This window comes from Zootoca vivipara, chromosome 7 (genome assembly GCF_965207765.1).
Source record: "Zootoca vivipara chromosome 7, rZooViv2.hap1.1, whole genome shotgun sequence".
In the NCBI taxonomy this organism is placed as follows: Eukaryota; Metazoa; Chordata; class Lepidosauria; order Squamata; family Lacertidae; genus Zootoca; species Zootoca vivipara.
In genome coordinates this window covers 77,919,192-77,943,190 of record NC_142590.1, presented here as the reverse complement: position 1 = coordinate 77,943,190, position 23,999 = coordinate 77,919,192, and the positions used below count along the sequence as shown (strand labels likewise).

General features: G+C 43.3%; 1 protein-coding gene across 2 annotated transcripts in view; it reads right to left on the bottom strand.

Moving 5' to 3' along the window:
- Window positions 1-293: 293 nt before the first annotated feature.
- Window positions 294-23,999, bottom strand: part of PTPN1 (protein tyrosine phosphatase non-receptor type 1) — an 83,123-nt gene continuing 59,417 nt past the window's right edge. Inside the window, exons 3-9 of one of the 2 annotated variants that reach the window (XM_035122813.3) lie at window positions 22,534-22,634; window positions 17,698-17,796; window positions 12,508-12,645; window positions 10,177-10,386; window positions 8,982-9,143; window positions 7,084-7,319; window positions 294-4,338 (exon numbers count right to left, since the gene is read on the bottom strand). In XM_035122813.3, coding sequence (XP_034978704.2) covers window positions 4,149-4,338; window positions 7,084-7,319; window positions 8,982-9,143; window positions 10,177-10,386; window positions 12,508-12,645; window positions 17,698-17,796; window positions 22,534-22,634 — 1,136 coding nt within the window. In that variant the 3' untranslated portion in view covers window positions 294-4,148. The remainder of the gene's footprint in view (window positions 4,339-7,083; window positions 7,320-8,981; window positions 9,144-10,176; window positions 10,387-12,507; window positions 12,646-17,697; window positions 17,797-22,533; window positions 22,635-23,999) is intronic. The other variant, XM_035122815.3, reaches the window with a different exon arrangement.

Sequence of the window (23,999 nt, the reverse complement as noted above, 5' to 3'; positions counted from 1 at the left end):
GTCCAGCGTCAGAAGAGAGATGCTTTGGAGGAACGAAAGTATTCAGCAATTTGACAGGGAAAATATCAGACAGGTGCTGGTCCTGGTTCTCTTGCTAATGCACGGTTGCCGTGAATCAAGTTAGGTGAAGCTGATGTTTTTAATGTTGTCCTTTCAGGGTAGGGAAGCACACAAAGGAGATGGCTTCAGCAGCAATATTAAGTTTAGAAGTTCAGGACTAGAAAGATGCCTTTGAAGCCATGACCTTAATAAATGATAGCTAGAGGAAGTGGAAGACACTCCAAGAGACATGCTTCTTTACAAAAGAATTTTATTGTTGCAGCTAAAATGAGAACTGAAAATCTTTATGGGAAATTGAAAAACTGTACAGTTTTTTACTGAAACTGTGAGGTCATTGCAGCGCCTTACACAAAAGACAATATACCTGAAAACGTATTATACCAAAACATTTAGCTTGTTCGTGTATTTTTTTAAAAGATTTTAATTTTTCTTAAAAAAAACTTTTCTATGGCAATCTGTAAAAAAGAAAGACCTGATGAGTATATATTTGCTTAAGGCATATAGCAGAGCAGCTCACTAACTTTCTAACAAGTTTAAACATGGATATTTTTTTTCGGCCCCTCCCCTCCCCACCCCTGCCCCCATCCCAAGAATAGGTTAACCAATACATCCACTTTGAAATGCTACTTGTATTTACACACCCAAACTACTACATACATAGACAGGACACCAAAACAAAATGCTTACAAGTTCAGCATTATAAGCCTTATACACACCTCACTGGGCTTTTGACTAGGGCAACCACTGCATGTTTTCACTACAGTACGAGTCCTTCTCGAGTTCAAATAGGATAAAAAGGCAAATTACTAATACTGGCAGACCCAGGAGAGAACGTGGTAGCCAGTCCACCCTCCCGGCATCTCTGGCTAGCAAGGGAGATCTTTAGTTTCTTCCTCGCTGAAGGGGATATACGTAACAGTACAATCAAGTCACTGTGGATTTTAAGGAGAGACATTCTGAATTCAACCATCCCCCCGCCAAGAAAACAACCACCCAAGGAATAATATTACCATTCGTTTATCACCTGCTGCTAAGTTCAAGAGCTTTGATTTTCACATCTTCTATATAACAACAAAGCGCAGATTTCAAATCTCACTTTGGTTCTGATGGCCTATGCGAGAGAGAGAGAGAGAAAGAAGGAAAGAAAGAAAGAGAGAAAAGCTGCTCCTTTCGGGGTTTCATACAGCAGCTCAATGGATCTGGGCGCCTGTTTGCTGCAGGGAATGCGTGTGTGTGCATGCGTGCGCACATGGGAGAGGTGTGAATATGGCTTTGTACACACTCTGGAATGTTTGTACTAGATTTACTCAGCTTAAGAGAGTGGTATACAACTGGGTTGCACGGCAGACGTATAAAACTGAATAGAAAGTCATGCCAAGTTATTAGGCAAGATACAGGTAACCTGATGTGTGTTGGTTGTTGGTTTGTTGTATTTTTTTTTAAAAAAGAGCACACCTACCAATCTATTGGCTGAACGAAGACACTTCAGCAACACTCTTGGAACCACGGCCATTTAAACAATCAGATCATGCAAATACAATCTGGGTACATCGGTAAGCAGAAATATATATATATATATATATATATATATATATATATATATATATATATATATATATATATATATATAAAACTCTTTTTCAACTTTCAAGCACATGGATTTTGACCAGAAATCTCTCTTTTTTGGGGGGAGGGGAGACTTTATACATGCATCTGAATAAAAATGTGCTAACTAATGTTGGTTCTCAACTAGAGCCTACTACTGAATGAGAGAAAGTGATGGGGACAAAGCAATCACATACTGTATAGGAAAAATACACAGGTGAGCATTATATAGTTATACCATTTTCTATACTCATAATCAGTATTTTTCACGCTTGCCCTATTACTGTACTACTGAAGATTGGCTGCTTGAGTATTCATCCTTTCAAATTCTGGTCTAAACAGCAATCTCACGGGTAACTTTCCTGTCTGTCTGCATGCGTAAGTGTCCCATTACTACCTGAGGATTATTATTGTACATTTGAAAAGCCCTTGATGCAAAGCTTGACTTCATTTATTTTTGATCCAACCACTCCTTCCTTCCCCAAGACCCTGTGGTTCAAGGGGGGAAAACCCAAAGAGCTAAAGTTTGTGAGCATCGCAGCGAACCAAAATAAATATGGAGTGAGAAGTCTACTATGGTTTTGTTTTTTAAGGTAGATGGTACTTAAGTGCTATATACCTAATTAGAATTTTGCAGAATTTTTAAAGCATTGATCAGTTACACTTGTAGGTCAATTGTCATGGTTTTACTTTGAAACAGGCTACAATTCTAATGATTGCATTTGCCTTGCTCTCTGCAGCATGGACAAAGGATTCTTCCATGTGATTATCATTTCAGTCGAATGCAGTAAGAACAGTTGACAAAAGTCAGCTTACTACATCCTTCCCCCCAAATCATATCATCCAACAAAGAGACAAAAAACATGATTGGTCTAAACTTTTACCCTCCTTTTAGCAGCTATGGTCAGTTAAGCTACACTATACCAAAAACAAAAAAACTCAAATCTTCATCTTCAGATGGAGCAGAACAGAACCTGGATCTGGATCCGAGTTAGGCTGAACACTTTTCTGCAGAGGCAGACACTTAAGCCTGGCTACTGAACAGCATGATCTTAAGCCAAATAAAAGCCAAACTTGAAATCTTTGTTCAAGGGGGGGGGGAAGAGGCAATAAAACTAAAAGCCACCAACAGTGACTTGCATCTCGCAAAACGACTTGTTGATTTGGAGAGCCAGTTCATTTGCTCAGCTTTTCTCCAAAAGGAAGTCCCCCTCTCCCCCACCCCCTGTCCAGCAATAGCTACTTGGGATTCCTTGAGACACATTTCTGCAGTGTAAAGGAGCTCTAAGAATTATTTTAAACTCTTCTTGTTCCATTTTGTACACAAAGCGTATTCTTTTCACATGGCAGGTCTAGAGTGAAATTGCATTTTACATTCAAAATCATGATACCGATGCTTAAGAACACTGGTCCTTTCCAAAACAATTCTGCAATTGCTAGTGGATAGATATTGGTTGTATTTTCCTTCCCCTCTCGCTAAAGGACAGGGAGAAAGAAAGAGTGAGCGAGAGAGATGGGACGGTGCTATGCAATGGGGATGTACAGGTTAATAATAAGGAGTGCGACAGAAGACTTGCATTTGGTGTTGGTGGCGAGTGGGAGATTTTGTCTTATAGGAAGAAGAAAAGAGTAGCGTTTGACCTGCTGGGATGCCCTGAGCAACAGCAGGTGCCCATTACAATTGCGCTGAAAGCAAGAATCTGTTTAAGATAAAACCTATCCATGTTACTACCTGCACTGCCAGAAAACCCCACACTTCAGGGTGAAATTCAACTTGCGGGGGCATGTATTATGTAATCTCCATTCATTTACTGGGGCTCCTGAGCAGCAGCCAATTTAAGCAACAGAACTTACAAAAAAGTGGTTCTTTAGAGAGTCCTCAGTCTTTAAAAGGCATGCAGTAAAGAGCTCTCCCCTCTCAAATAAAGTGAAATATAAAGTTGTACATTCTTCAGGGGTGTGTGCATGTGTGGGTGATTTAAGGAACCCAATAGTGGTGATTTAAGAAACCCAATCATGTATTTGGTTACAAACACTTGGAGAATACAAGCAAATTTTCACTTGTCCCTAGCTTTTATTTCTCCTGAAAAACAACAACCAAAAGAACGAAAACTGGCTTTAAAAGACTTCTAAAAAACAATGTGTTGTAAACTCTTATTATTCCATTTTAAAAAATAAGGAAAAAATAATGAAAGAGAAAAAAAAACCCCACAAGACTTATTTGGCATATTCTCTGCTTACTCCTGAATATCTTAAGGCCCTGAGATTAGAATATTATGTTCTTGGGACCATAGGGCTAATATTAAACCCTAGTGCATCAATTTTCTCTTTAAGCCCTAACCAAAGTTCCAGCATCTCAAACTTAAGATATACTTCCACTGGGGCAAAGGCTTGGATGCCCCGCTTTAGCTTTCTTTTATTGTAACAAAGTTAAAACGCCGGCGAAGCTACTGGCGTTCTTGATACCATCGCTGGCATGTCTATCAATGGAAACATACCCTGTAGCAGAGGTATGCTCCTGCTGTCAGGACAGTGAACATGCAAATGTTGACCAGAAATGGTTTCCAAGTTGACACCATGCTCTCATCGTCTTCTTCTTCCGACTTGACCATCTCTTCACTTTGTGGCGAGGCATCAACAGTTCTCTTCCTAAGCTCAGTGTCTTGACTAGTGCTGAGGAACAAGAAAGAGCATATACATTCAACATTCATTTTTATTAAGATTTTTCAAAGGTCTTAACAAACTGACTTCACATCTATTTTTCTTTCTGACTTCCCGCCCTGATGTTTTCCATCCTTATCCTTAATTGCTGTGTTCCTAAACCCCAGGCATCCCCAAACTGCGGCTCCCTAGATTTTTGGCCTACAACTCCCATGATCCCTAGCTAACAGGACCAGTGGTAGGGGACGATGGGAATTGTAGTCCAAAACATCTGGAGGGCCGAAGTTTGGGGATACCTGCTAAGATACTTTGGGATCGCTAAGATACTTTGATAGTAGTAGTAAAAACAAAAAAGGGCCTCTGGTTCTCCATAATACAGCCTAGGACCCTCGTGCCTATGGGACTGTCTCTCCTGCTATGTCCCACGGAGGAGCTTACGGTCTTCAAAAAAACGCTCTGTCACAAGAGACTAGGGCGCCACGGGACTTGACATCTTTCCGCAGGGCCTGCAAGACGGAGCTGTTCCGCCAGGCCTTTGGCCAAGGCACAGTCTGACCCCCTCTCTCCTTCTGTAATCTTCATAGAACTCTAACCCGATGGTTGCCATTAATTTGATTCTGAATTGATTCTAGAATGTATTTTAATTAATTGACTGTGTGATTTTATGTGCACTGTGCTATTTTTACCCGTTGTTAGCCGCTGTGAGCCCGGCTTTGGCCGGGGAGGGCAGGATACACATAAATTATATTATTATTATTATTATTATTATTATTATTATTATTATTATTATTATTACGATTATTATTAGCAGTTCATCATTTTGATCTCTTGATTTTACAGTCGATCTCGCCATTTCAGCAATTTCACCATTTATTTTAAAACCATTCTTCTTTGGTTGGAATCTTTTCCTTTTTCCATTTTGGCGCATATAAGGTTCTGGCTGAGGTTGCTGCATACATAAAAAGATTACTCCGCTTCTTTGGAACCTCCGCCCCAGGAAGAGCATATCCATTTAAAACCAGTAGCAGCCACATTCAACACTGCAGCTCTACTGGCTCCCATATGTGGGGCAGTTTCCTCTTCTGTCTCCTCCAGCCTCCAGAACATCCTCAACATCAGCTCTGAAGGGTTGGGACTTGGGAGACCCCCGGGGCATATTTATTTGGGGTGGGGGGAGACCCACAGGAGGAGGAGAGGAAGCAGAAGTCCTGTTTCGCTACCAGCCTCCTGCCAGCACAGCACAGGCTACAACTCAAAAGAGTTCCTTGCCATCTGAGAAAAGGAACTGCAAAAGTGTTTGGCAGGTGCTTATTTTGTGGAGGAGAGCGATGGGACAGAAAAGGAGCAGCAATGCTTTGGGCTTGGAAGACAGCATGGTGGAAAGCCAAGGAGCCAGGTTTTATTTATCATAGAATTTGCAGAGTTGGGTTATCGAGTCCACTCTCCCTGCAACGCAGGAATCTTTTGGCCAATGTGGGGCTCGAACCCACAACCCTGAGGTTGAGAGTCCAAAGCCCTACCAACTGAGTTATTGGGAGGTGGGAACAGATTGAGCAAAACTGGCAAAAATGGGAGGTTGCTTTTCAGCACACCTGCAGGCGAACTTGAAGCAGGTTAAATAGGTTTTGGCTCAGTTCTAGATAAAAGTGGCCAAGTCAGACTCCAGAATTGCTGAACCAGGAAAAGGAAACATCCTGACATTATTACACATGGAGCAGTAGTGACATCTAGTGTTCAAGGGGTGCATTCCCCCCCTCCCAGCTTTTGATAACTTTTGCTGGCTGTTCCTAGAGTTTTTCATTTCAGCTGTCTGGAATGACAGGTGAGCAAGCACCTTGCTTAAAAGATAAAATCTCAGATTTTAAGCTTCTTCTACTAGAGTAGGAAAAACTTCGACCATCTCTTAATTCTTTTTAAACTGTCTGATATTTTGCAACAGCCTTTAAGTTATATTTTGGTTAGATCCATAATTAAGTCTAAACAATTTTCTTTCTCCCAACAAAATGAAAGTTGGCTTCCATCCTGACAATGTTTTAGTTCCAATGGAAATATTTTAGTCCTACTGAGAAATGGGGAATTTGCTAAATAAGTGACTTTTTTCATTCTTATCTAGTGCAAATATTTAAAAGGCTCTTTAGTACAAGCAGACTGCAGACAAACCACCTTGCGCCCCTGCAATGTCTTATTTGAACTGACCTAGTTTCTGAAGAAATTTCGAACATTTATCCTTTTCAGAAGATTTTGAAAGCATGCAAAATCAGTGTAGCTGCTTTCAGAACTACCCCCTTTGGCTTCTTTTAATAAATTCACAAAACTATTACACTATAAAGAATACTTCCTGCTATATTTAAGTAATAAAGCTCAGTTGCATCTTTGGTTTACTAAGAAGCCTGTGTACAGCTTGGAAATGACCACATTTCTTTCTCCATCACAAATTATTTTACTTGTTTATTCTAGAGACAGATCCCCCTCTCTCCTGGCATTTTTTTTCTTCCTTATAGTAGAGGAGTAAGGAGTAACAGGAGTAAGAAAAAATATAAACATCAAAAGGGAACTTCCTCAAACGCTTTTGTTCCTTTCCCCTCAATCTCTGCCTCTCCATTCCTATTCACTACACCAACGTATAAAATGTAATGGGGTCCTCACTCTGCTCTAGCAAAAACACTGGGAAACAAAAGAGACAGGCCGCTTGCTGGCTGCAAGGCTGATGGCAATCTGATGCCCGTGTTCCCCCAAAGAAATCCTCGCCAACATTACCTCTCCATGTCTAGATGCTCAGAGGGGTGATCTCTGCCATCAGGAACCTTTGCCACCAGAGCGCTCACGGCACACTCGACTTCCTCCTCCGTCACCCGATGCTTTGAAGAATTTTCCATGTGGTCGTGCACCCTTCCGTTATTCATTTCCGAGGTTCGTTTGGGTGGTCTTGGTGGTGGGGGAATATGTTCCGGCGGGGGGTCCAAGTCTTCTTTAGAGAGCTCTTTCCATTGCTCCTTCAACAGAAGCAGGAGACTCATTAAACCTTAAAAAACAGCAAGGAAAATGCACACAACGCTTTTTCTGTACATGCCCAGGACGCACCATTAAGGCGTCCCCATTTATCCATTTTTTAAAAAGAAATGTTACTGTGCAGTTTGTTGTACCTATGGTCAGTGGGAAAATCTGAAGTGCTGGAGCTCATCATGACAGCCCCTATAGCCACGAGACTGTGCATTCCCTTAGGCTCCTAGCTAGACCAAAGACAAAATAACAAGATTTACTAAATTCCTCGTGATGTGACTGTAATCCTATGCGCAGTCACCTGGCAGTAAGCTCCACGGAACTCATTGGTACTTACTTCTGACTTGGCTGCAAGTTGTGAAACGCATTGGAAGGGCACAATTCACCTGACCAGTCCCAACAGAGGAACGCCTGCATCACCATCACCATCATTTTATTATTTATACGCTGCCCATCCGACTGGGTTGCTCCAGCTACTAAAGGCAGCTTCCAGCAAAGATTTCTGCTTGCACTCTGGGGCTTTCCCCCTGCCCACCACCTTTCATTCCCTGAAAGTGGGTTTGGGGTTACGTGTGTCAGGTGAGCTCCCAGAATAGCATGATGGGGGGGGGGGGGAATTGGTCCAGCTGGCAAGCTGCAACGCTTGCACAGACGGAACGATGTTGAACAAAACTCACTGACCTTCACTGAAAGGTCTTCAGGTAGCTGAAATGCAACCTTTGGCTTTTAATTATAAATGCAAGCAATACAGAATCATAACATCACAGTTTTGTATAGTTGGAAGAAACCACGAATGCCATCTAGTCCAACCCCCTGCAATGCAGGAAGCTTTTGCCCTGTGTGGGGCTCGAACCCACAACCCTGAGATTCAGGTGCTTTATTGCAAACAAGCCTTATCATCCCAATTTTTATTGTACTCAGAGTCACTTTGAAATGCCTCACTGGAAACAATTCATAAATGGAAGTATTAATATTAATATTCAAGGACCCCATCAAAAGAGGGAGAGGGATCTAGCCTCTGCTTAATTCCCTTCCTCATTCTCTGATTTCCTCTTTGCAGTCTTGTTATCACCTCATTCCCTTTCCGGAGCAAGGAGAGTGCATCAGCCACCCTGGTGCTTGGGCACATGAAACCATCAGAATTGTTTCTTCTTCCCAGAGCTGCATCCCCCCCCTCAACTATTCCACCGCCTATTCAAATAATGTTTAAGTGACAATGGCATGATGCCCCTTAAGGAACAACCCTCGGCTCAGTGGATACCCTTGCCCTGCTAGTCTTCACATCTACAAGACATAGGAAGACATGGGTTGGAAAATGAACTACAGTGCTGCAGTGCCAGGGCAGAACCTGCTATTCCCCAGAACTGTAAAGCAGTAAGAATCGCCTATTGCAATGGCAACAACACATGCAACATCCTATAACCTGGTTTATACACAAGTGTGTTTGTTTTGTGTGTGTGTGTGTGTGTGTGTATGTGTGTAAGTATGTACGGTATGTGTGTCAAAGGTGCATTTGTGAACCACTTTGTTTTAGCACATCTAATTGCCACTCGATTCTACGCACTGCTGTTCCATAAAAATCTTGGCCTGTTCACACACAGCTTTAACAAATGAAGACAACCTATTGCCAGTCGAATTCTGCTAATGCTGCTCACCTGCACAGATGAGTCTCCCATAATGAATTTTGATCCTTCTAGAACAGCCAAATATGAGAAGCGAAGCTGGTCTGCAGTCTGTATGAGCCCCATGCGGTATTTCCTCATTTCTAAAAGAACCTGCTTAATGTCGACGGAAGAAGGGTCTTTTCTTTTGTCCATCTAAACAGAGAAAGGTGAAAATTCAGATAGTTTTTGAATTACCTCCAAAGCAACAGTACAGCTTCTCATTTGTGGAATATCTGGAAGACGTCTTTATCAAGGTTGCAGTCCTAACCCGTGTCTACTCAGGCCTTATAGAATTGATGCCCAGTTAAAATTCACCAGATCCAATATTTTTTAAGAACCCCAGACAACAAGCTATTATTGGATGAAGCTAAAACTGGGATGAAGACACACACTGAACTTAAGTAAACTCCAATGAATGCAATGGGCATTCATACGATTTTGTTGAGGGGCTGTCGTTCTCTGCACATTTATTCAAAAGCAGCAGGACTCATTTCCAACACATGCTTAGGACTGGAATGCCAGAGGAAGGAGAACAGAAATGGGATTCTCCCCAGCTTCTCTAGCTGCAGGGCCAAGGATCATGTCAACATAAAATTTGGAGCGGCCCAAGCTACTCAAAAATCATGGCGATAAATGTGAAAATTAAGGCAACAAGTTTTCAGAATGAAGTGGATAGAACATAAGAGTTTTCGTAGTTTTCCTGCCAAAAGCACATTTGCTGAAACAAGACACAGCAAGGGTGTGGAAAGAGAGGGTGCTAACAACTGGCTAACCAAAGGCAGGCCTCATTGAAAGCTAGACTTGATTTTAAACTTTGAAGTGGAAATAGATTACTCTGGGATGGGAGTTGTCTTTCTCCCCAAAACCCTTTTCTTTTTCAGGGTGAAGATTCAGAAGTATCAGGTTCTCCTATGTGTGGGCCTCTATACCATGCCACAGTTTAACTGTGCACTGGTGGTACTGAGAGGTGTGCGCCGGTTCCTCCATGACAAAGATCGGTCTGAAATGGAATTAGGTTAAAGCAGAATTCAGACAGATGTCCCACACAGTCAATGCTACAAAGGGTTTGCCGAAGTTTATGAAGCCTATTTCGCTCTGCTTAGAATCATAGAATTGTGGAGTTGAAAGGCACTAAACAAAATGGCTGCCAACACTCCCTTCCACCTTACAAGCAAGCTTCTCTTACCAAAAGGAGACAAGTGTCAACCAAGCAGAAAGTTCCTGATCTTCCAATCCCTGCACTGCAGTGTACTACAATGGGTCCATGTTCGGGGCTCAGTGACCCCGACTCTCTCACTTTGACCAGGAAGTTGAGGAATGAAGCTGGAGACTCGGGGACTCCAAAGTCAGGCCACGTTGTATAATGAAAGTGCAGGATTTCTCGAGTTTCATGTGTCTGCAAAAGACAAAAACCGTTTGCACCCAAGGTTTCAAGAAAATGAAAGTACGCAGCGATACTCGTTATGGCCTGCAACAACGCTTCAGTGATTAGGAAACTGACATCTAGTTTATTTTCATATTTCTTCTTTTAAAAAAATTACATGTGCATGGAACCTAACACCCAACAACTCCCCACCCCTGCCCTGGCCAAACTTCAGAAAGTTGATTTCAAGGCTGCATTTGAACAGGCATTTACTTCACGAGGTGCCACAAAAAGTTTACTGACATGTAAAAAAAGATACACAGAGTCTCTTAAATTCCACAGTAGGAACACTGTAATTCATGATATTCTAGGGCAAGGCTGTGGATTCTCCAGCCCAGGGGTCTCATCACGCTGGCTAGGCCTAAAATCTGGCATGTGAGACTGTTTTGTGGCCAGGCCAAGTCCACCTGCCCTGATGGAGTTTCCTGCTGAAAGTGGGCTTTGCAGGCACTGCTGATTGTCGGCACTTGCAAAGCCCCGTTCGATTCCAACCGCACAGGCAAAGGAAAATTCATCAGATGATGTCATGGTGGCATTAGGTGATTGGAGATTGTGGTCTAGCGCACCTGTCAAAATCGTTGGGGATCACTTCCAACTCTACAATTCTATGGCTTTGTGCACTTGGGTACCAAAGCATCTCTTCTGCTGGCTGGGAACTGTTCCCCATATCTGTTCGAAGATCCTATATGATTATTACATGGTAGCTGTTCACTACTAGAACTGCTAAACAAGGTTTGCCTCTTGATTCAAATGCAGTCTGATTCTGCGGTTTGCCATCAGCTATTGGCACAAGATCTAGGAGAAAGTTCATGGGAACCTGCTCAGTTGAAGGAGAGTTTGCAAAGCGATCCACGAGGCCTGGATATCAGTCGATTGTCTGCAAGGCAGCTTTTTTTGTGGCAAGGGACTCGGCAAGAGGGTCTGACTGAGACGCTTGCAAAGCGCTATCTTGTTGAGTGTTTTCCAAGGGTCTCAGCAAGACTCAACTATCAGCTGATTGTTGGGTCCCTTGCAAAGTGTTTTGCAAAACCCATGCTGGCGAAAAAGGCTCACCAAGCATAACTGTGTCAGGTGCGGGAGGTAGAAATCTGCCCCACTAGACCAATACAGTTTTCCACCCTAGGTCTAGGAAGTACTTTACAATGGGACATGACCTAATTGCTCTTCTCATTAAAAAAGCTAGAAAAAAAAGAAAAAAAAGGGAAAATATGGAAAACATACTGCTTTCCCTACTTCTATTTCCATACAAATGCCAAGAATGTAGAGACAGGAAACTCTGAGGATTCCTGCGGTATTTCTAGCCCCCATGGCTGCAAAGATGTTTGAAGGTATGATGGCAAAAAAAACAACAACACCAAAACACACACACACACACAACCTGATGTGCTTATCTGTGTTGAAGGTGCTGCCCATACCTAGGAACTAGAATCCTAAGAGCCAGTGCGGCAACTTCTCAAATGTTCTCAAATTCCTCCCCTTCTTCCCGCCACCGCCAAGCCAGTCCCCGAGCCAAATCGCGGCGTGGTGGGGGCTTTTCACCGTTTGCCTCCCCCTCGCAGCGCCGCAATTCAGCTCCGTCCCCCAGGCGCTTCGGCTCAGGGAAGCAGGCAGGGAGATGGCAACAGCCCGGGAAGCTGTGGGCTGTTGCCGTCTCCCTGCCTGCTTCCCCGAGCCGTAGCGCATCGGGGGACAGATCCGAAGATCGGTGGGCGCTGTTTGCTGGGGTTGACAAGCCCCGGCAAGCAGCGCCCTCCGATCTTCGTGTGACAGGCAGTGGGGAAGGCAGGCAGGCAAGAGAGCAAGCGCCTGCCTACCTGCCTTCCCCGCCGCCAGTCCCCCGGAGCCCATAGGAACGCATTGATTAAGTTTCAATGCATTCCTATGGGAAACCGGGACTCGCTAGACGGAAAATTCGTTACACAAATTGACCCGTGGAACGAATTAATTTCGTCTAGCGAGGCACCACTGTATCCATCTTCTTAATGCAGGGGACTAATATAGCAAAACGCGGTTTGTAAAAAGTGTGTGTGTGTGTGTGTGTGTGTGTGTGAGAGAGAGAGAGAAATAGTTAACGCTGAGCTTCCCCATACTTACTGTGAGGTTTTCCAATTCTAACTGTCGTACTGTATAGTAGGATTTTATATCTTCCGATATCAAGGTTAACGTCAAGTTTGTATCCTCAAAGAGCATCACCTTCTCCTCTTTTTGTGGCCAGTACTGTGCACATTTTATCTAGAGGAGGAAACGAGCAAGACTTGTGTTCAAGCTGCTTAACAACGAGTCACCCAGAATGTCAAGCATTATTTACAACTCATCAGCACGCGTGGCACTTGTAGGCAACTGAGACAGCCCCTTCGCATTATCTGTGCACATGTGGCACACACGCACACGCACACGCACAGTTTAATGAATATTTAAAAGCAGACTTGCAGAAATGAAAAAAAAGGGGTGGGGGCCTGTTGTTTCCCACAGGCTTCCAGTCAATAAGAAGAGGAAGGAAATTGCACAGGGAAGGACTTGAGCAAAGAGAAGAGTCTTTAAAATCAGTGGTTGTGAACCTATGTTTGGCTTCCACCGTAACTGACTATTGGTCATGCTGGCTGCGGCTGATGGAAAGTCGACACCTGGAAGGTCGCAGGACCCCTAACCCTCCTTTAAATGCTCCTTGAAGATGACAGATGAAGCACGGGTGATGTTGGAAGAGATCATTTGCAAAGGTGCAGTGATGGAACGCAGAGTGCTTCAGTTTTGGGGTTAGAAGTGTGCCAGTGGTATAGCACATGAGTTTGCATGCAGGTCTCAGTTTGGCACTGAAAGGTGGCAGGATGTGGAAAGACCTTTGGCTGGAATGGAGTGTACTCTAGATAGGCCGCAGCTTCCAGTGCCTGTGTGTGTTCATCCACCCCTAAGAATTTACGCTGAAAGTCTCAACCGCTAACAACAGGATAAACCCCTGTGATTACCACTGAAACCACTGAGTGAACAAAACATATTTTCAAGTGCTATGGACTGGCGCTAGGCACCGGGTTTCTGGAACCGATCTGGGGTTACAGAACATGGCAGCTAGGAAAAACCTCATTTGGGCAAAATTGACAACTACGACGAGCCAACAAAATTGCCTTAACGATTTATGGGACTCTATTTAGGAGAACAGCTAGAACAGCAGCTACATGTACACAACTGTAGCTTTTAATTAGGAATCAAGAGACACAGATGCAATTGAGTTGTTCAGTTCAGTTCAACCCTTTCCCCCCCAAATCCCAGTCTTATGAGATCATTTTGATGCCATATGGGATAGTTTAAAGGTTACAGTGGTTTGTTCTCACTGAAAATGGAGTCTGGGCATTTCAATTACAGTACCTAAGTTCTTGACTGATCATAGTAATTTTCTCAATAATAATTTCCCAGGAAATCCAAGATTTGCATCGCTAGAATGTTTATATGCCACAAAGTTGATGGTGTCCAGTGGTTGAGACAACTATCAAACCTACAATTGTAGACACCAAGAACTTGGGTTCATGGAATTGGGTTCCTGCAGAATTCGATACAACTTCAGTAACATTTGATGAAGGAAATATTTACTGTTCATGGATTTTTAGTGTTTCGTTTTCAGTGCAATAGCCTTATTCTTTCTGCTTTTTCTACCATATGACAAAGAAATGGATAATTATGCTATTTAATTACCGATCAAAAATAGTCCAACATGGAATGGTAATACTGGAGACCTTTTATAGAACGGAAACTGGTACAATCCACTAGGGAGTATTACACAAAAGAAGTGTTTGAGGAAATAGTTTACCAACCCACAAAATGTTTTATCCAGAGGGGGAAAAAATGAAGAAATTCTGTGTAGGATAGCCTATCATAGAAGGCACTAACGTCTTTTTCCATTTAACTCCTGAACAATACGACTCAGTTGGAGACAGAAAGAATTTTTAATCTTCTGCAAATTTATTTTTAATCACAGCTTGCAAGAGAATCTGCTCCATGTAACTTTTTTTTTTTGCACTAAATGGTTTGGCAAATAATGTTTTGCCAAGTTCCCACTGAGAATCCCCCCTCAACCGTTTGTCGAGAAGCATTAGCATCCTTCCCTCAGGGGATCTCAATAATTCTGTGCTTTGTTCAAGCTTACTGGCAGTGGAGAAAGAATGAGTGGGGGGTGAGTGGGAGAGGAAGGAATGGTTGAGTCTGTGGTTACTGTACTTCTAGTTTTAGATTTGTTTCACTACGCATATTACTGGGGAACTGGAAACCTCCACTCAACAAGACAGTGATTACTGCAGACGACTTCTCCATAAATCTTTCCTATATCCTATAAGGAATACAATTCGCTCTTCACTCCAAGGACTTTTGAAAAACGCCTGCGAGGTTATTTATGGCAAGTGGTCGACTGACTGTTGTTTGGAAAGAGAAGCATGGGCAGGCGAGCTTGGCAACTCCTTCAAGGCTGGAGACTTGAAGGAAGACAGAAGAAGAGAGCTCGTAACACAGGAGTAGTCAACGTGGTGCCATTCAGATGTCCTTGAACTCCAACTCACATCATCCCTGAGGCTGATAGGAGTTGGAGTCCAACAACAATCTGGAAGGCACCATGTTGACAACTCCTTTAATCACATGTTACTTAACAGTTGGGTGAGCTTCACAAATGAAATGAGAGGCCTGAATACCAACTCAATGGAGGATGGCTCAGCTGTCAATCTCTCACACACAGACCACATGGCATATGGACACCCATGTGTACCACCACTTTAACCTAAAGGGAATGATCTGGATGTCTGCGATGATAAATTCAGAAGTCAACTAACCAGCTCCACGAACCATTTCCAGATTAACCTGTACACTGGTACCTCGCAAGACGAAATGAATTCGTTCCACGAGTTGTTTCGTATTGCGATAATTTCGTCTTGCGAAGCGCAGATTCCCATAGGAATGCATTGAAATTTAATTCATGCGTTCCTATGCGGGAAAAAGAAGCGCAAAAAAAGAGGTGCCGACTCACCCGCCGGAAGTCTTTAAGGCTCTGGGGAGGGGGAAGCAGGAGGAGGGCCAGGGGTCTCCTCCCGCCGCAGCCTCTGCTCCTTCAGGCGCCGCCACTGTTCCTGCAAAGGGCCGCTAGGCGAGCCCCGCTGCTGCTCCTGCTGGATTGGGGGAGGAGCCACGGAGGCCTCCATGGCTGCCGAGGAGGGCAAGGCCAGAGCCGCAGAGGCCGCCATGAGTGCCGCGCCGCCGCAGGAGGCAGAAGCGGCAGCCATGGACATTACCGGCGGAGTCCTAAAGGTAAGCGGCGGCAGCTTCCCTTCCCGAGGCTGCTTCGTCTTGCGAAGCACGGCCATAGACGGCTTCGTTTTGCGAGTCTTCAAAAAAATTGCAAAGCGCTTTCGTTTTGCGATTTTTTCGTTGCGCGAGGCGTTTGTCTTTGCGGGGTACCACTGAATAAGTGATGGAGCCTAAGGTGAGGAACCTCAAGCCCAGGGGCTGAATGCTCCCCAGTCCTCTCTTATCTAATCCTCAGGCTCTCCACAGCCTCCTCAGATGCTTGAACGGGAATATGTCCTTGAACTGCCCTTGAATAGTACCTCTTGCATGCATGGATGGTAGATGGACAGTTGCATTTGGGGGTAGGGGAGGTTGCACAGGGCCATGTGAAGAGTTACATCAATTGTTGTGTCCACTTTTGTCTTTGGCCCCGAAATGCGGTCCGTGGGACGAAGTAAGGCAGTCCTTGGGGTTAGAACAGCACCCTACCTCTGCCCTAAGGTATGGGAATGAATTGCCTAACTACTTATAAAGCGATTTATTCATCAGTGAGTGCACCATCTGCTTTTCAGCACCCACACCCGGGGCTGTTTGTGAGAAGACCCAAAAATGCATTATGCAAAAACCCCGAAGCAAGAAAAATATGCATATCAAATGTGCTTATTAAAGCGTTTGAAGAGCTTTCAAAAACACACACGCAGCAGCAGCAGCAGTATGGTTTCGGGAGTAGTAAGAGAATGTGAAGACCAGAGGGGGAGCAGGAGGAGAAGAAAGTAAAGGGAAAACAGTGAGGAAAGGGAGCATCATTATAGCTACGGCAGCCACAGAAGTCCCAGGACTGCCTGAGAACCACATGGACACTGGCTTGGGTTCCACAACAGAATGAAGGACATACACAACCGAAAACAAGCGAAATAGTGGCACAGTGTGGTTCTTCTTTGGACACGTGCAAAGGCTTCAAAAAGCAACAGCAATGTCAGCTGAAAGTTTCGGTTGCTAAAAGGTCTGATCTGGAGGGCTTCTAACGGCTAGGAGTTGACACAGCTGTTACTGCTGTACCAAGTTTTCAAGCTGTTCAATTTTCAACACGAAAGTTGCAGTTTCAAAGGGTACAAAAATGTCTCCAAAGTCTCCCTGCTTTAAACACTTACATGCATTTTTTTCCATACCTGTTTGCAGTCACCAGTCATCAATACACTGCTGCTTCAGAGCCACTTTTAAAATCCTGAACAGACTTCTTCACTGTGTGATCCCAGCCATTCAGGGATCACACGGTGAATGCAATGACATCACTGACCCTGGTTAACTACATCAGTGTTTCCCAACCTTGTGCCTCCAGACGTTTTGAGACTACAATTCCCATCATCCCTAGCTAGCAAGACCAGTGGTCAGGAATGATGGGAATTGTAGTCCGAAAACAGCTGGAGGCACAAGGTTGGGAAACACTGAACTACATGATGAGGGCTCTGCTGATGCACAAAAACAGCTGAATTGAAAATAGTAATAACTGAGGAATGTCCCAGGAATTTTTCACACCTTTTCACGTGGCCCAACAATAAAAGAGCCACCAAAAATTGGGATGCGGAATAAAATGTCCATGCAACTCGTTCTCCTGGTGAAGCTCAGTGCTAGCTTCTGTACTTGACACTGGCTACCACATCTCTATGAACTAACTTGGGACTGAGAGAGAAATGAAATACAAATAAATAAATATGCTCAGCCCTCTTTACACCCAAATGTTGATACTGCAAAGGAGGAAAGTAAAAAAATTCATTGCACTGGGTTGCAGCCTGGTCATATATTGTACTCATATGTGTGCACAATTGGTTCTGAGCATACTAGGTTCCATTATAGTTCTATGTTGTTTAACCAATACTTATTTTTCTTCACTTCAGGCATGTGCATTATTCCATATATATTTTTTCTACAGGACCATTTTCATCAGGTTTTTAAATTGTGCATGCACCATGTGCTCAGGATCCCAAAACAAACATTTGGGGGTGGGGGAATGATTTAGTTACTCACTGATCCCTTTTCCATCACTCTGTTGAGCATGACAACGCCACGGCTTTTCTGTTCCCAAATCATCTCCCAAAAGTGACCACAAGTATTTGGCAGAGGCCCCTGCAAAGATACAAAGCCTTAATGTGGTACAAGTTCAGAGAACAGCAGCCTAGCAACAATTCTCTATTTCTAAACTCAACACAGGGAGTGGCTCCTCTTTTCAGATACATAAAATGTGAAGTTTTAAGTGATTTCCGGCCCCCTTCATATTGTGAAGTTGCCAAATACTAATCTTTAAGGATGCAGAACTTGAAAGTTTTATAGATACGAGAACCATGTCCTTATTTAATTATTTGCTAGATAGGAACAGTAAAGAACAGTTCTAAGGAAGCTTGTCAAGAAAAAAAATGAAAGCGCCACTCTGCATGATAAATTTAAGACGTTTGTTCAATCAATGGAACTTACAATTCACAGAAACGAGAGACAATGAAAGCCAACTGCTTGGAAATTCAGCCATCTTTATCGCTTCATGAAAAGTCTTGGCATAGCATTGACACGCAAGGTCAGGAAGAGTTTACTATTCCTGCTATATGTTTACCCGATCCACTTTCAAAGTAACCTCTCTTCCAGGTCAAAGGTTCTTCCTTTCCCACCAGTCTCCCACATATCAACCCATGATGTCCAATGTATTAAAATGTATCTACAAAAGACTTACTAATGATATTAGGCTGGCCAAAATGGGAACCCTGCACTCACAAAGCCTGGAAGTGCAGCAAGCTAGCCCCTTGGATAAGAAAGTGACTGATGGCCGAGTGGCTAAAAGTAAATTCCATTAGCCCACCACTGGCATTTAATTGCATGCCATATCCTGTTGCTATTAAAGTTAATAATTCAGAATAGATATTGCTAGGAATTGGGAGCCAAAGGGATTTGGACTACTCGGTCTATCCAAGTTTAGGCGGTCAGGAACAAAGACTTCCTAGTCCCTTAACTTCTGATTAGCTGCACATAGGTACATGATTGAGCCTTAAGTATTACAAAGCTCATGGGGAGATGCTCAGAGCAAACTAAAGGCTGCTTCACCACTATGAATGTGGTCACACCACATTTAACTTCTCATCCTTGCATTTCCTCTGCCTTGTGCACATCTCTGCCCACCCACAGCATTTTGCATCCTTGAACCCAGACTCTTGACTTGTACCTTTGAGCAGATGTTGCCTGTTTACTTGACTCTGTGATACTGTATTCGCCCTGGCTCAATAGAGAGACTGGTTGCTCAGGAGCAGTTTATGCAAAAAATCGTTAAATTTAGGTGGCACTTCGCCACCTCGTTTACAAAAAAAAACCACACTTGAATACAGTGGTACCTCTACTTACGAATTTAATGCGTTCCGAAGGCACATTTGTAAGTCGAAAAAAATTGTAAGTCGAATCCCATAGGAATGCATTGGGAGAAAAAAATCGTAAGTCGAAGCAACCCTATCTAAAAATTAGTAAGTAGAAAAAAATCCTATCTAATCCTATCTGCATCCAAGATGGCGGACGGAGCTCCATTCATAAGTAGAAACATTCGTAAGTAGAGTTATTCGTAAGTAGAGGTACCACTGTACTGTGTTTGTTGGATAACCGCTTTGGTACAACCCAGGGCCGGATTTAGGCCCTAAGCTACTGAAGGTAATGGGGCCCTTTATATGTCCAGCTGTTCTTTGTCAACAACAAATTGTCACTGTTTTGTGTGTGGAATATATACTATGCGGTAATTTATTGGCCTAATAGTATCTAAACCAATCTGCCACTTTTGCTGTATGTAGGTTTTATTTTATCTGTTTTTTATCTTATATTTTGGAAATGTACATCCAGGTGTTTTCCTTTAATTTTTTTTTGGGGGGGGGGGCAAGAGAGGGGCCCAAGCTTGTTTAGCTTATATGTAAATCCAGCACTGGTACAACACCTTGAGCCTTGTAGGTCTCATTTCACGTGACTGTTTTTCTATATGGGTGAGACTTCGCCCTCAATTTTCCATGCTGCGGAGTAGGGTGAATGCACCCTATGTGATATGATCATTATTTAGGACACCTACACATGGAAGGCCCAAAGTAAATTGAAAAGACATTCTCGATGCACAACACAGGCACCTGGAGGCTTGATACTTTACTGATTCTGACAGTTCAGCCAAATTATCTTCACTATTCGTGGAGTATGCACAGTGTTAGAAACTGAGATATGAAAGCCAGGTGCTAAATGGCACCTCAAACCTAGGTTATGGGCGCAACAACGGAATGCATAGGTGCAACGGAATGCATAGGTGAATGAACTACAGCTAAAATCTTGTGTTCATTTTTCACATGGTCTAGTCCTTCCCCTGCCCCCCCCCAATATTCTTAAGAGGGTCTCTGCTCCAGTCTTCAGAGAGTAGCTGGAAGTGGAGAGGCAGAAAAAGGACCTCCTTTCCTTCCACTCCGCGGTTTTAAACTGAAATCTTAGGTGCAGTACTACAGCGCCAAGAGCTCAAAAACTGCTCGCGCTAATGAAATTCCCTGTTGCAAAATGCACCTTGAACAATGGGAGTTTCAAACACTGAGTTTGCATTATTAATTTGTATAATTTTTGAATACAGGTTACTTGTTCCTAGTCGGCTGCCACCACCCTTTGTTTTAATAAGATTTAAAGCTAAAGAAAGGCTCTTCAACTTGTCCATGGGGACTTGATCTCGAGTCAGCACTGGCATTTCTCATGACTCCTCGTACAAAACTGAGACAGACAGACACGAGAAACCAAGATGGATTGAGCCCAAACCAATCAATGGAAAAGGCTTGGAGTAATTTAAGGTGCCTGGGCCAATGAGAGAGGGAGGAGGCAGAGTGAAGATTCTATCAAAGGAAACAGCTTCAGAAAGAGAAAAGGGCACGACTGATCACAAAACCGACCATCAACAGGAAGGGGACTGGGTGCACAGCTTCCTGCCCTCTGCTTTGGGGGGGGAGCAAATGATTTCAGTTCAATAACAACAAAGACATAAATCTGGGAGGAGCCAAGGAGGGATGCAAAGCTCTGCTGGAAATTACCCATGCCTCCTCTCTAAGGATATCTATTTTTGAGAGTCACTGAAGAAGAAAAAACAAAACAGCAGCTCCACGGCCTTTTACATAGACAACCCACTGTTACGTTAGGAGGAGGGAGGACTTGACTAGGCAGCATCAAAGTTACCGTATATTCCGGCGTATAAGACGACTGGGCATATAAGACGACCCCCAACTTTTCCAGTTAAAATATAAAGTTTGGGATATACTCACCATATAAGGAAATACGACCCAGCGTATAAGACGACCCCCAACCTTTGAGAAGATTTTCCTGGGTTAAAAAGTAGTCTTATACGCAGGAATATACAGTACTTAGATCACAAAAGCATGGATATATTATGCAGTAAGAGATGCTGAAGGAGCAATCCCTTGTTTAACTTGAATGGATTTCAGAATGCTTAAATCACAATATGCAATTCATAATTCTAGGCATACAAGTGACAAAAAGAAAATCCTTTGTGTATAAGAATTTATATACCCCCCCCCATTCTTATTCCACGTAATGAAGCCGTGTAATACAAACAGAAGGAGGCCTTATAAATACATTCTTCCAAAGGGGGTCCCAGGTCTTTGGAAGTCATATTTCACGTCAGTAAGTACTTCAGGGTCCAGCATTAACAAAACATTGGTAGGCCCTCTTTTCTAGATTGTCACTCTACTGACTTTCCCCAGTTCTCATATGTGAAGAAAGCAATTCTTCACGCGGTGCATAGTTACACTATAGCAGTGTTTCCCAACCTTGTGCCCTCCAGCTGTTTTCGGACTACATTTCCCATCATTCCTGACCACTGGTCTTGCTAGCTAGGGATGATGGGAGTTGTAGTCCCAAAACATCTGGAGGCACAAGGTTGGGAAACACTGCACTATAGAACAGGCATAGGCAAACTCGAACCCCCAGCGGTTTTGGGACTACAATTCCCATCATCCCTGACCATTGGTCCTGTTAGTTGGGGATCATGGAAGTTGTAGTCCCAAAACATCTGGAGGGCCGAGTTTGCCTATGCCAGGAGTCAGCAAGCTTTTTCAGCAGGGGGCCGGGTCCACCGTCCCTCAGACCATGTGGTGGGCTGGACTGTATTTCGAAATAAATACATTAATTAATAAATGAACAAATTCCTATGCCCCAGAAATAACCCAGAGATGCATTTTAAATAAAAGGACACATTCTACTCATGTAAAAACATGCCGATTCCCAGACAGTCTGCATGCCGGATAGAGAAGGCGATTGGGCCGCAACAGGCCCCCGGGCCTTAGGTTACCTACCCCTGGCCTATGCCTACTATAGTGTCAGGGGTGGCCACCAACTCTTAATGGCTTTAAAATAGGATTAGACTAATTCATTAAGGAAAAGGCTATCTATGGCAAACATCTCTTATGGGCATTTCTACAGCAGTGAAATGTTGCACAACAGGGGAAACGAATGCCTTTAACCAATTCTTTCTCATGCCACACACAAGCTATGGGTTTACAGTGGTGCCTCGACTTACGAAGGCGATCCGTTCCACGACGCTCTTCATAAGTTGAGGTCTTTGGTTGTTGAAGCGCCCGTTCTGTGCATGCGCAAAGCGCAATTTTGCGCATGCGCAAAGCGCGTGTGCCGCTTCTGCGCAGATGCGGTGAAAAGACTTCCAGGGTTGTCGACTTCGTAAGTCGAAACCTTTGGAAGTTGAAGCATTCGTATGTCGAGGTACCACTGTATAAGATTCAAAGACCGAACGAGAGGTAAGGAAGACTATGAAATGGGTTCTCCATCCTTCCTCCTCTCTCAAGCACTTACCTGTGTGAGGATGTAGCTCCTGTGCGCCTCTTCCACTTTTATCAAACTGGCATTGATGTAGTCATTATCATCCTGCTGCAGCTTAATTCGACTGTGGTCAACTGTAGAATGCACAGTTAGAAAATCACTGTTGAATACCTGTGTGCTATTCATTTTATGCAAAGCAAGGGCTAACATCTTTCATTTCAAAATAATGAAGTATGAAACAGCACCCATTATATATGATTCCCAAGAACTCTTCTGAAAAGAGTGTGTGACTGATGCTTAATAAGATGTGTTACTAACAACAACTATGGGTTAACATGATGTGCAAACTAAGCTGCTGTTAGCGGTATGCTTATTTTTCAAAACTTGTTTTTTTAGTTGTCACATATTTTCAGAAGAGATCGGAATCTCAATAATTCCAAAACACAATCCTTCACCTGCACTGTTGCGTATCTTTTATTCAATTAATGTTTCACCCAGCTATTATCAATAGTCAAACCACTTTGACAGTAACTGCACTTCGTTTCAAAAGATCTGAAGTTTGCTCTATTTAGCTTACCCAGATATAGAAGAATCCCTACATTTTACAGGAAAACCAAACTGACTGGAAGCCGTTTCATCTAAAACAAACAAAAATCAATGGTGGTTACCACAAAAAGAACCCCTAAAACTGATCAGTAAGCAAAATTATGTGTAACATTATAGCTTCTATTGAGTTTTCCTGGAAGACTCAGCTGATTTTTTAGTCTATTAAGTGATGGTAGTGATTTTCCAGTACATGGCGATACCGTATCTTCAACATTAATGTAGATAGGAGATCTGTGACTGAATGCACATGACTTTTTTTTAAAAAAATATCCTCATGAGGTGGTCTGCTTCCAGTGCTTGTGGGCATCCTGCAGGCACTGGTTAGTTACTCTGCAAAACAGAATGCTGTATGAGAAGGCATTTGCTTGGCTCCGGCAAAGAGTTTTTACATGATTAAACAGGAAATCACTCAGCTTTTAAACTAGCCATTAAAAATGAGAGAGACTGAGCAACGGCAGTTCTTCACTTAACTTCTAAAAAGCCACGTGTCTGTGCTCATTGCTTGCCTCGGAACCCTAACCCACCAATCCATTCTGGAAGCCTTTGCCTAGTGCATGGAAACAGGCTGAGCTTACTCAACAGGGAAAAGAAAATGCAACCTTCACAAGCTCACAGGCACTTCTCTTTATTACCACTACTCCAGAAATTCCAGGACGAAAGTCTGATATTGGAAAACGCCCTTCCAAGGTTGAACCCTAGCAAAGTTTATCACCGGCATGTAGAGAAAGCTGGGCATTTGAAAGGGGGGGGGAGAAGAGCAGCAAGGTGGACATACTGCAAGTTCTCTACAGCTTTGGATAAACTGGACTCCATCTTTGCTTGCCCCAGTTGCGAATTTCTCTGCTTTGCATGTCTGTGCCCAATTACAATGCTGGAGGACCAATGGTAATATT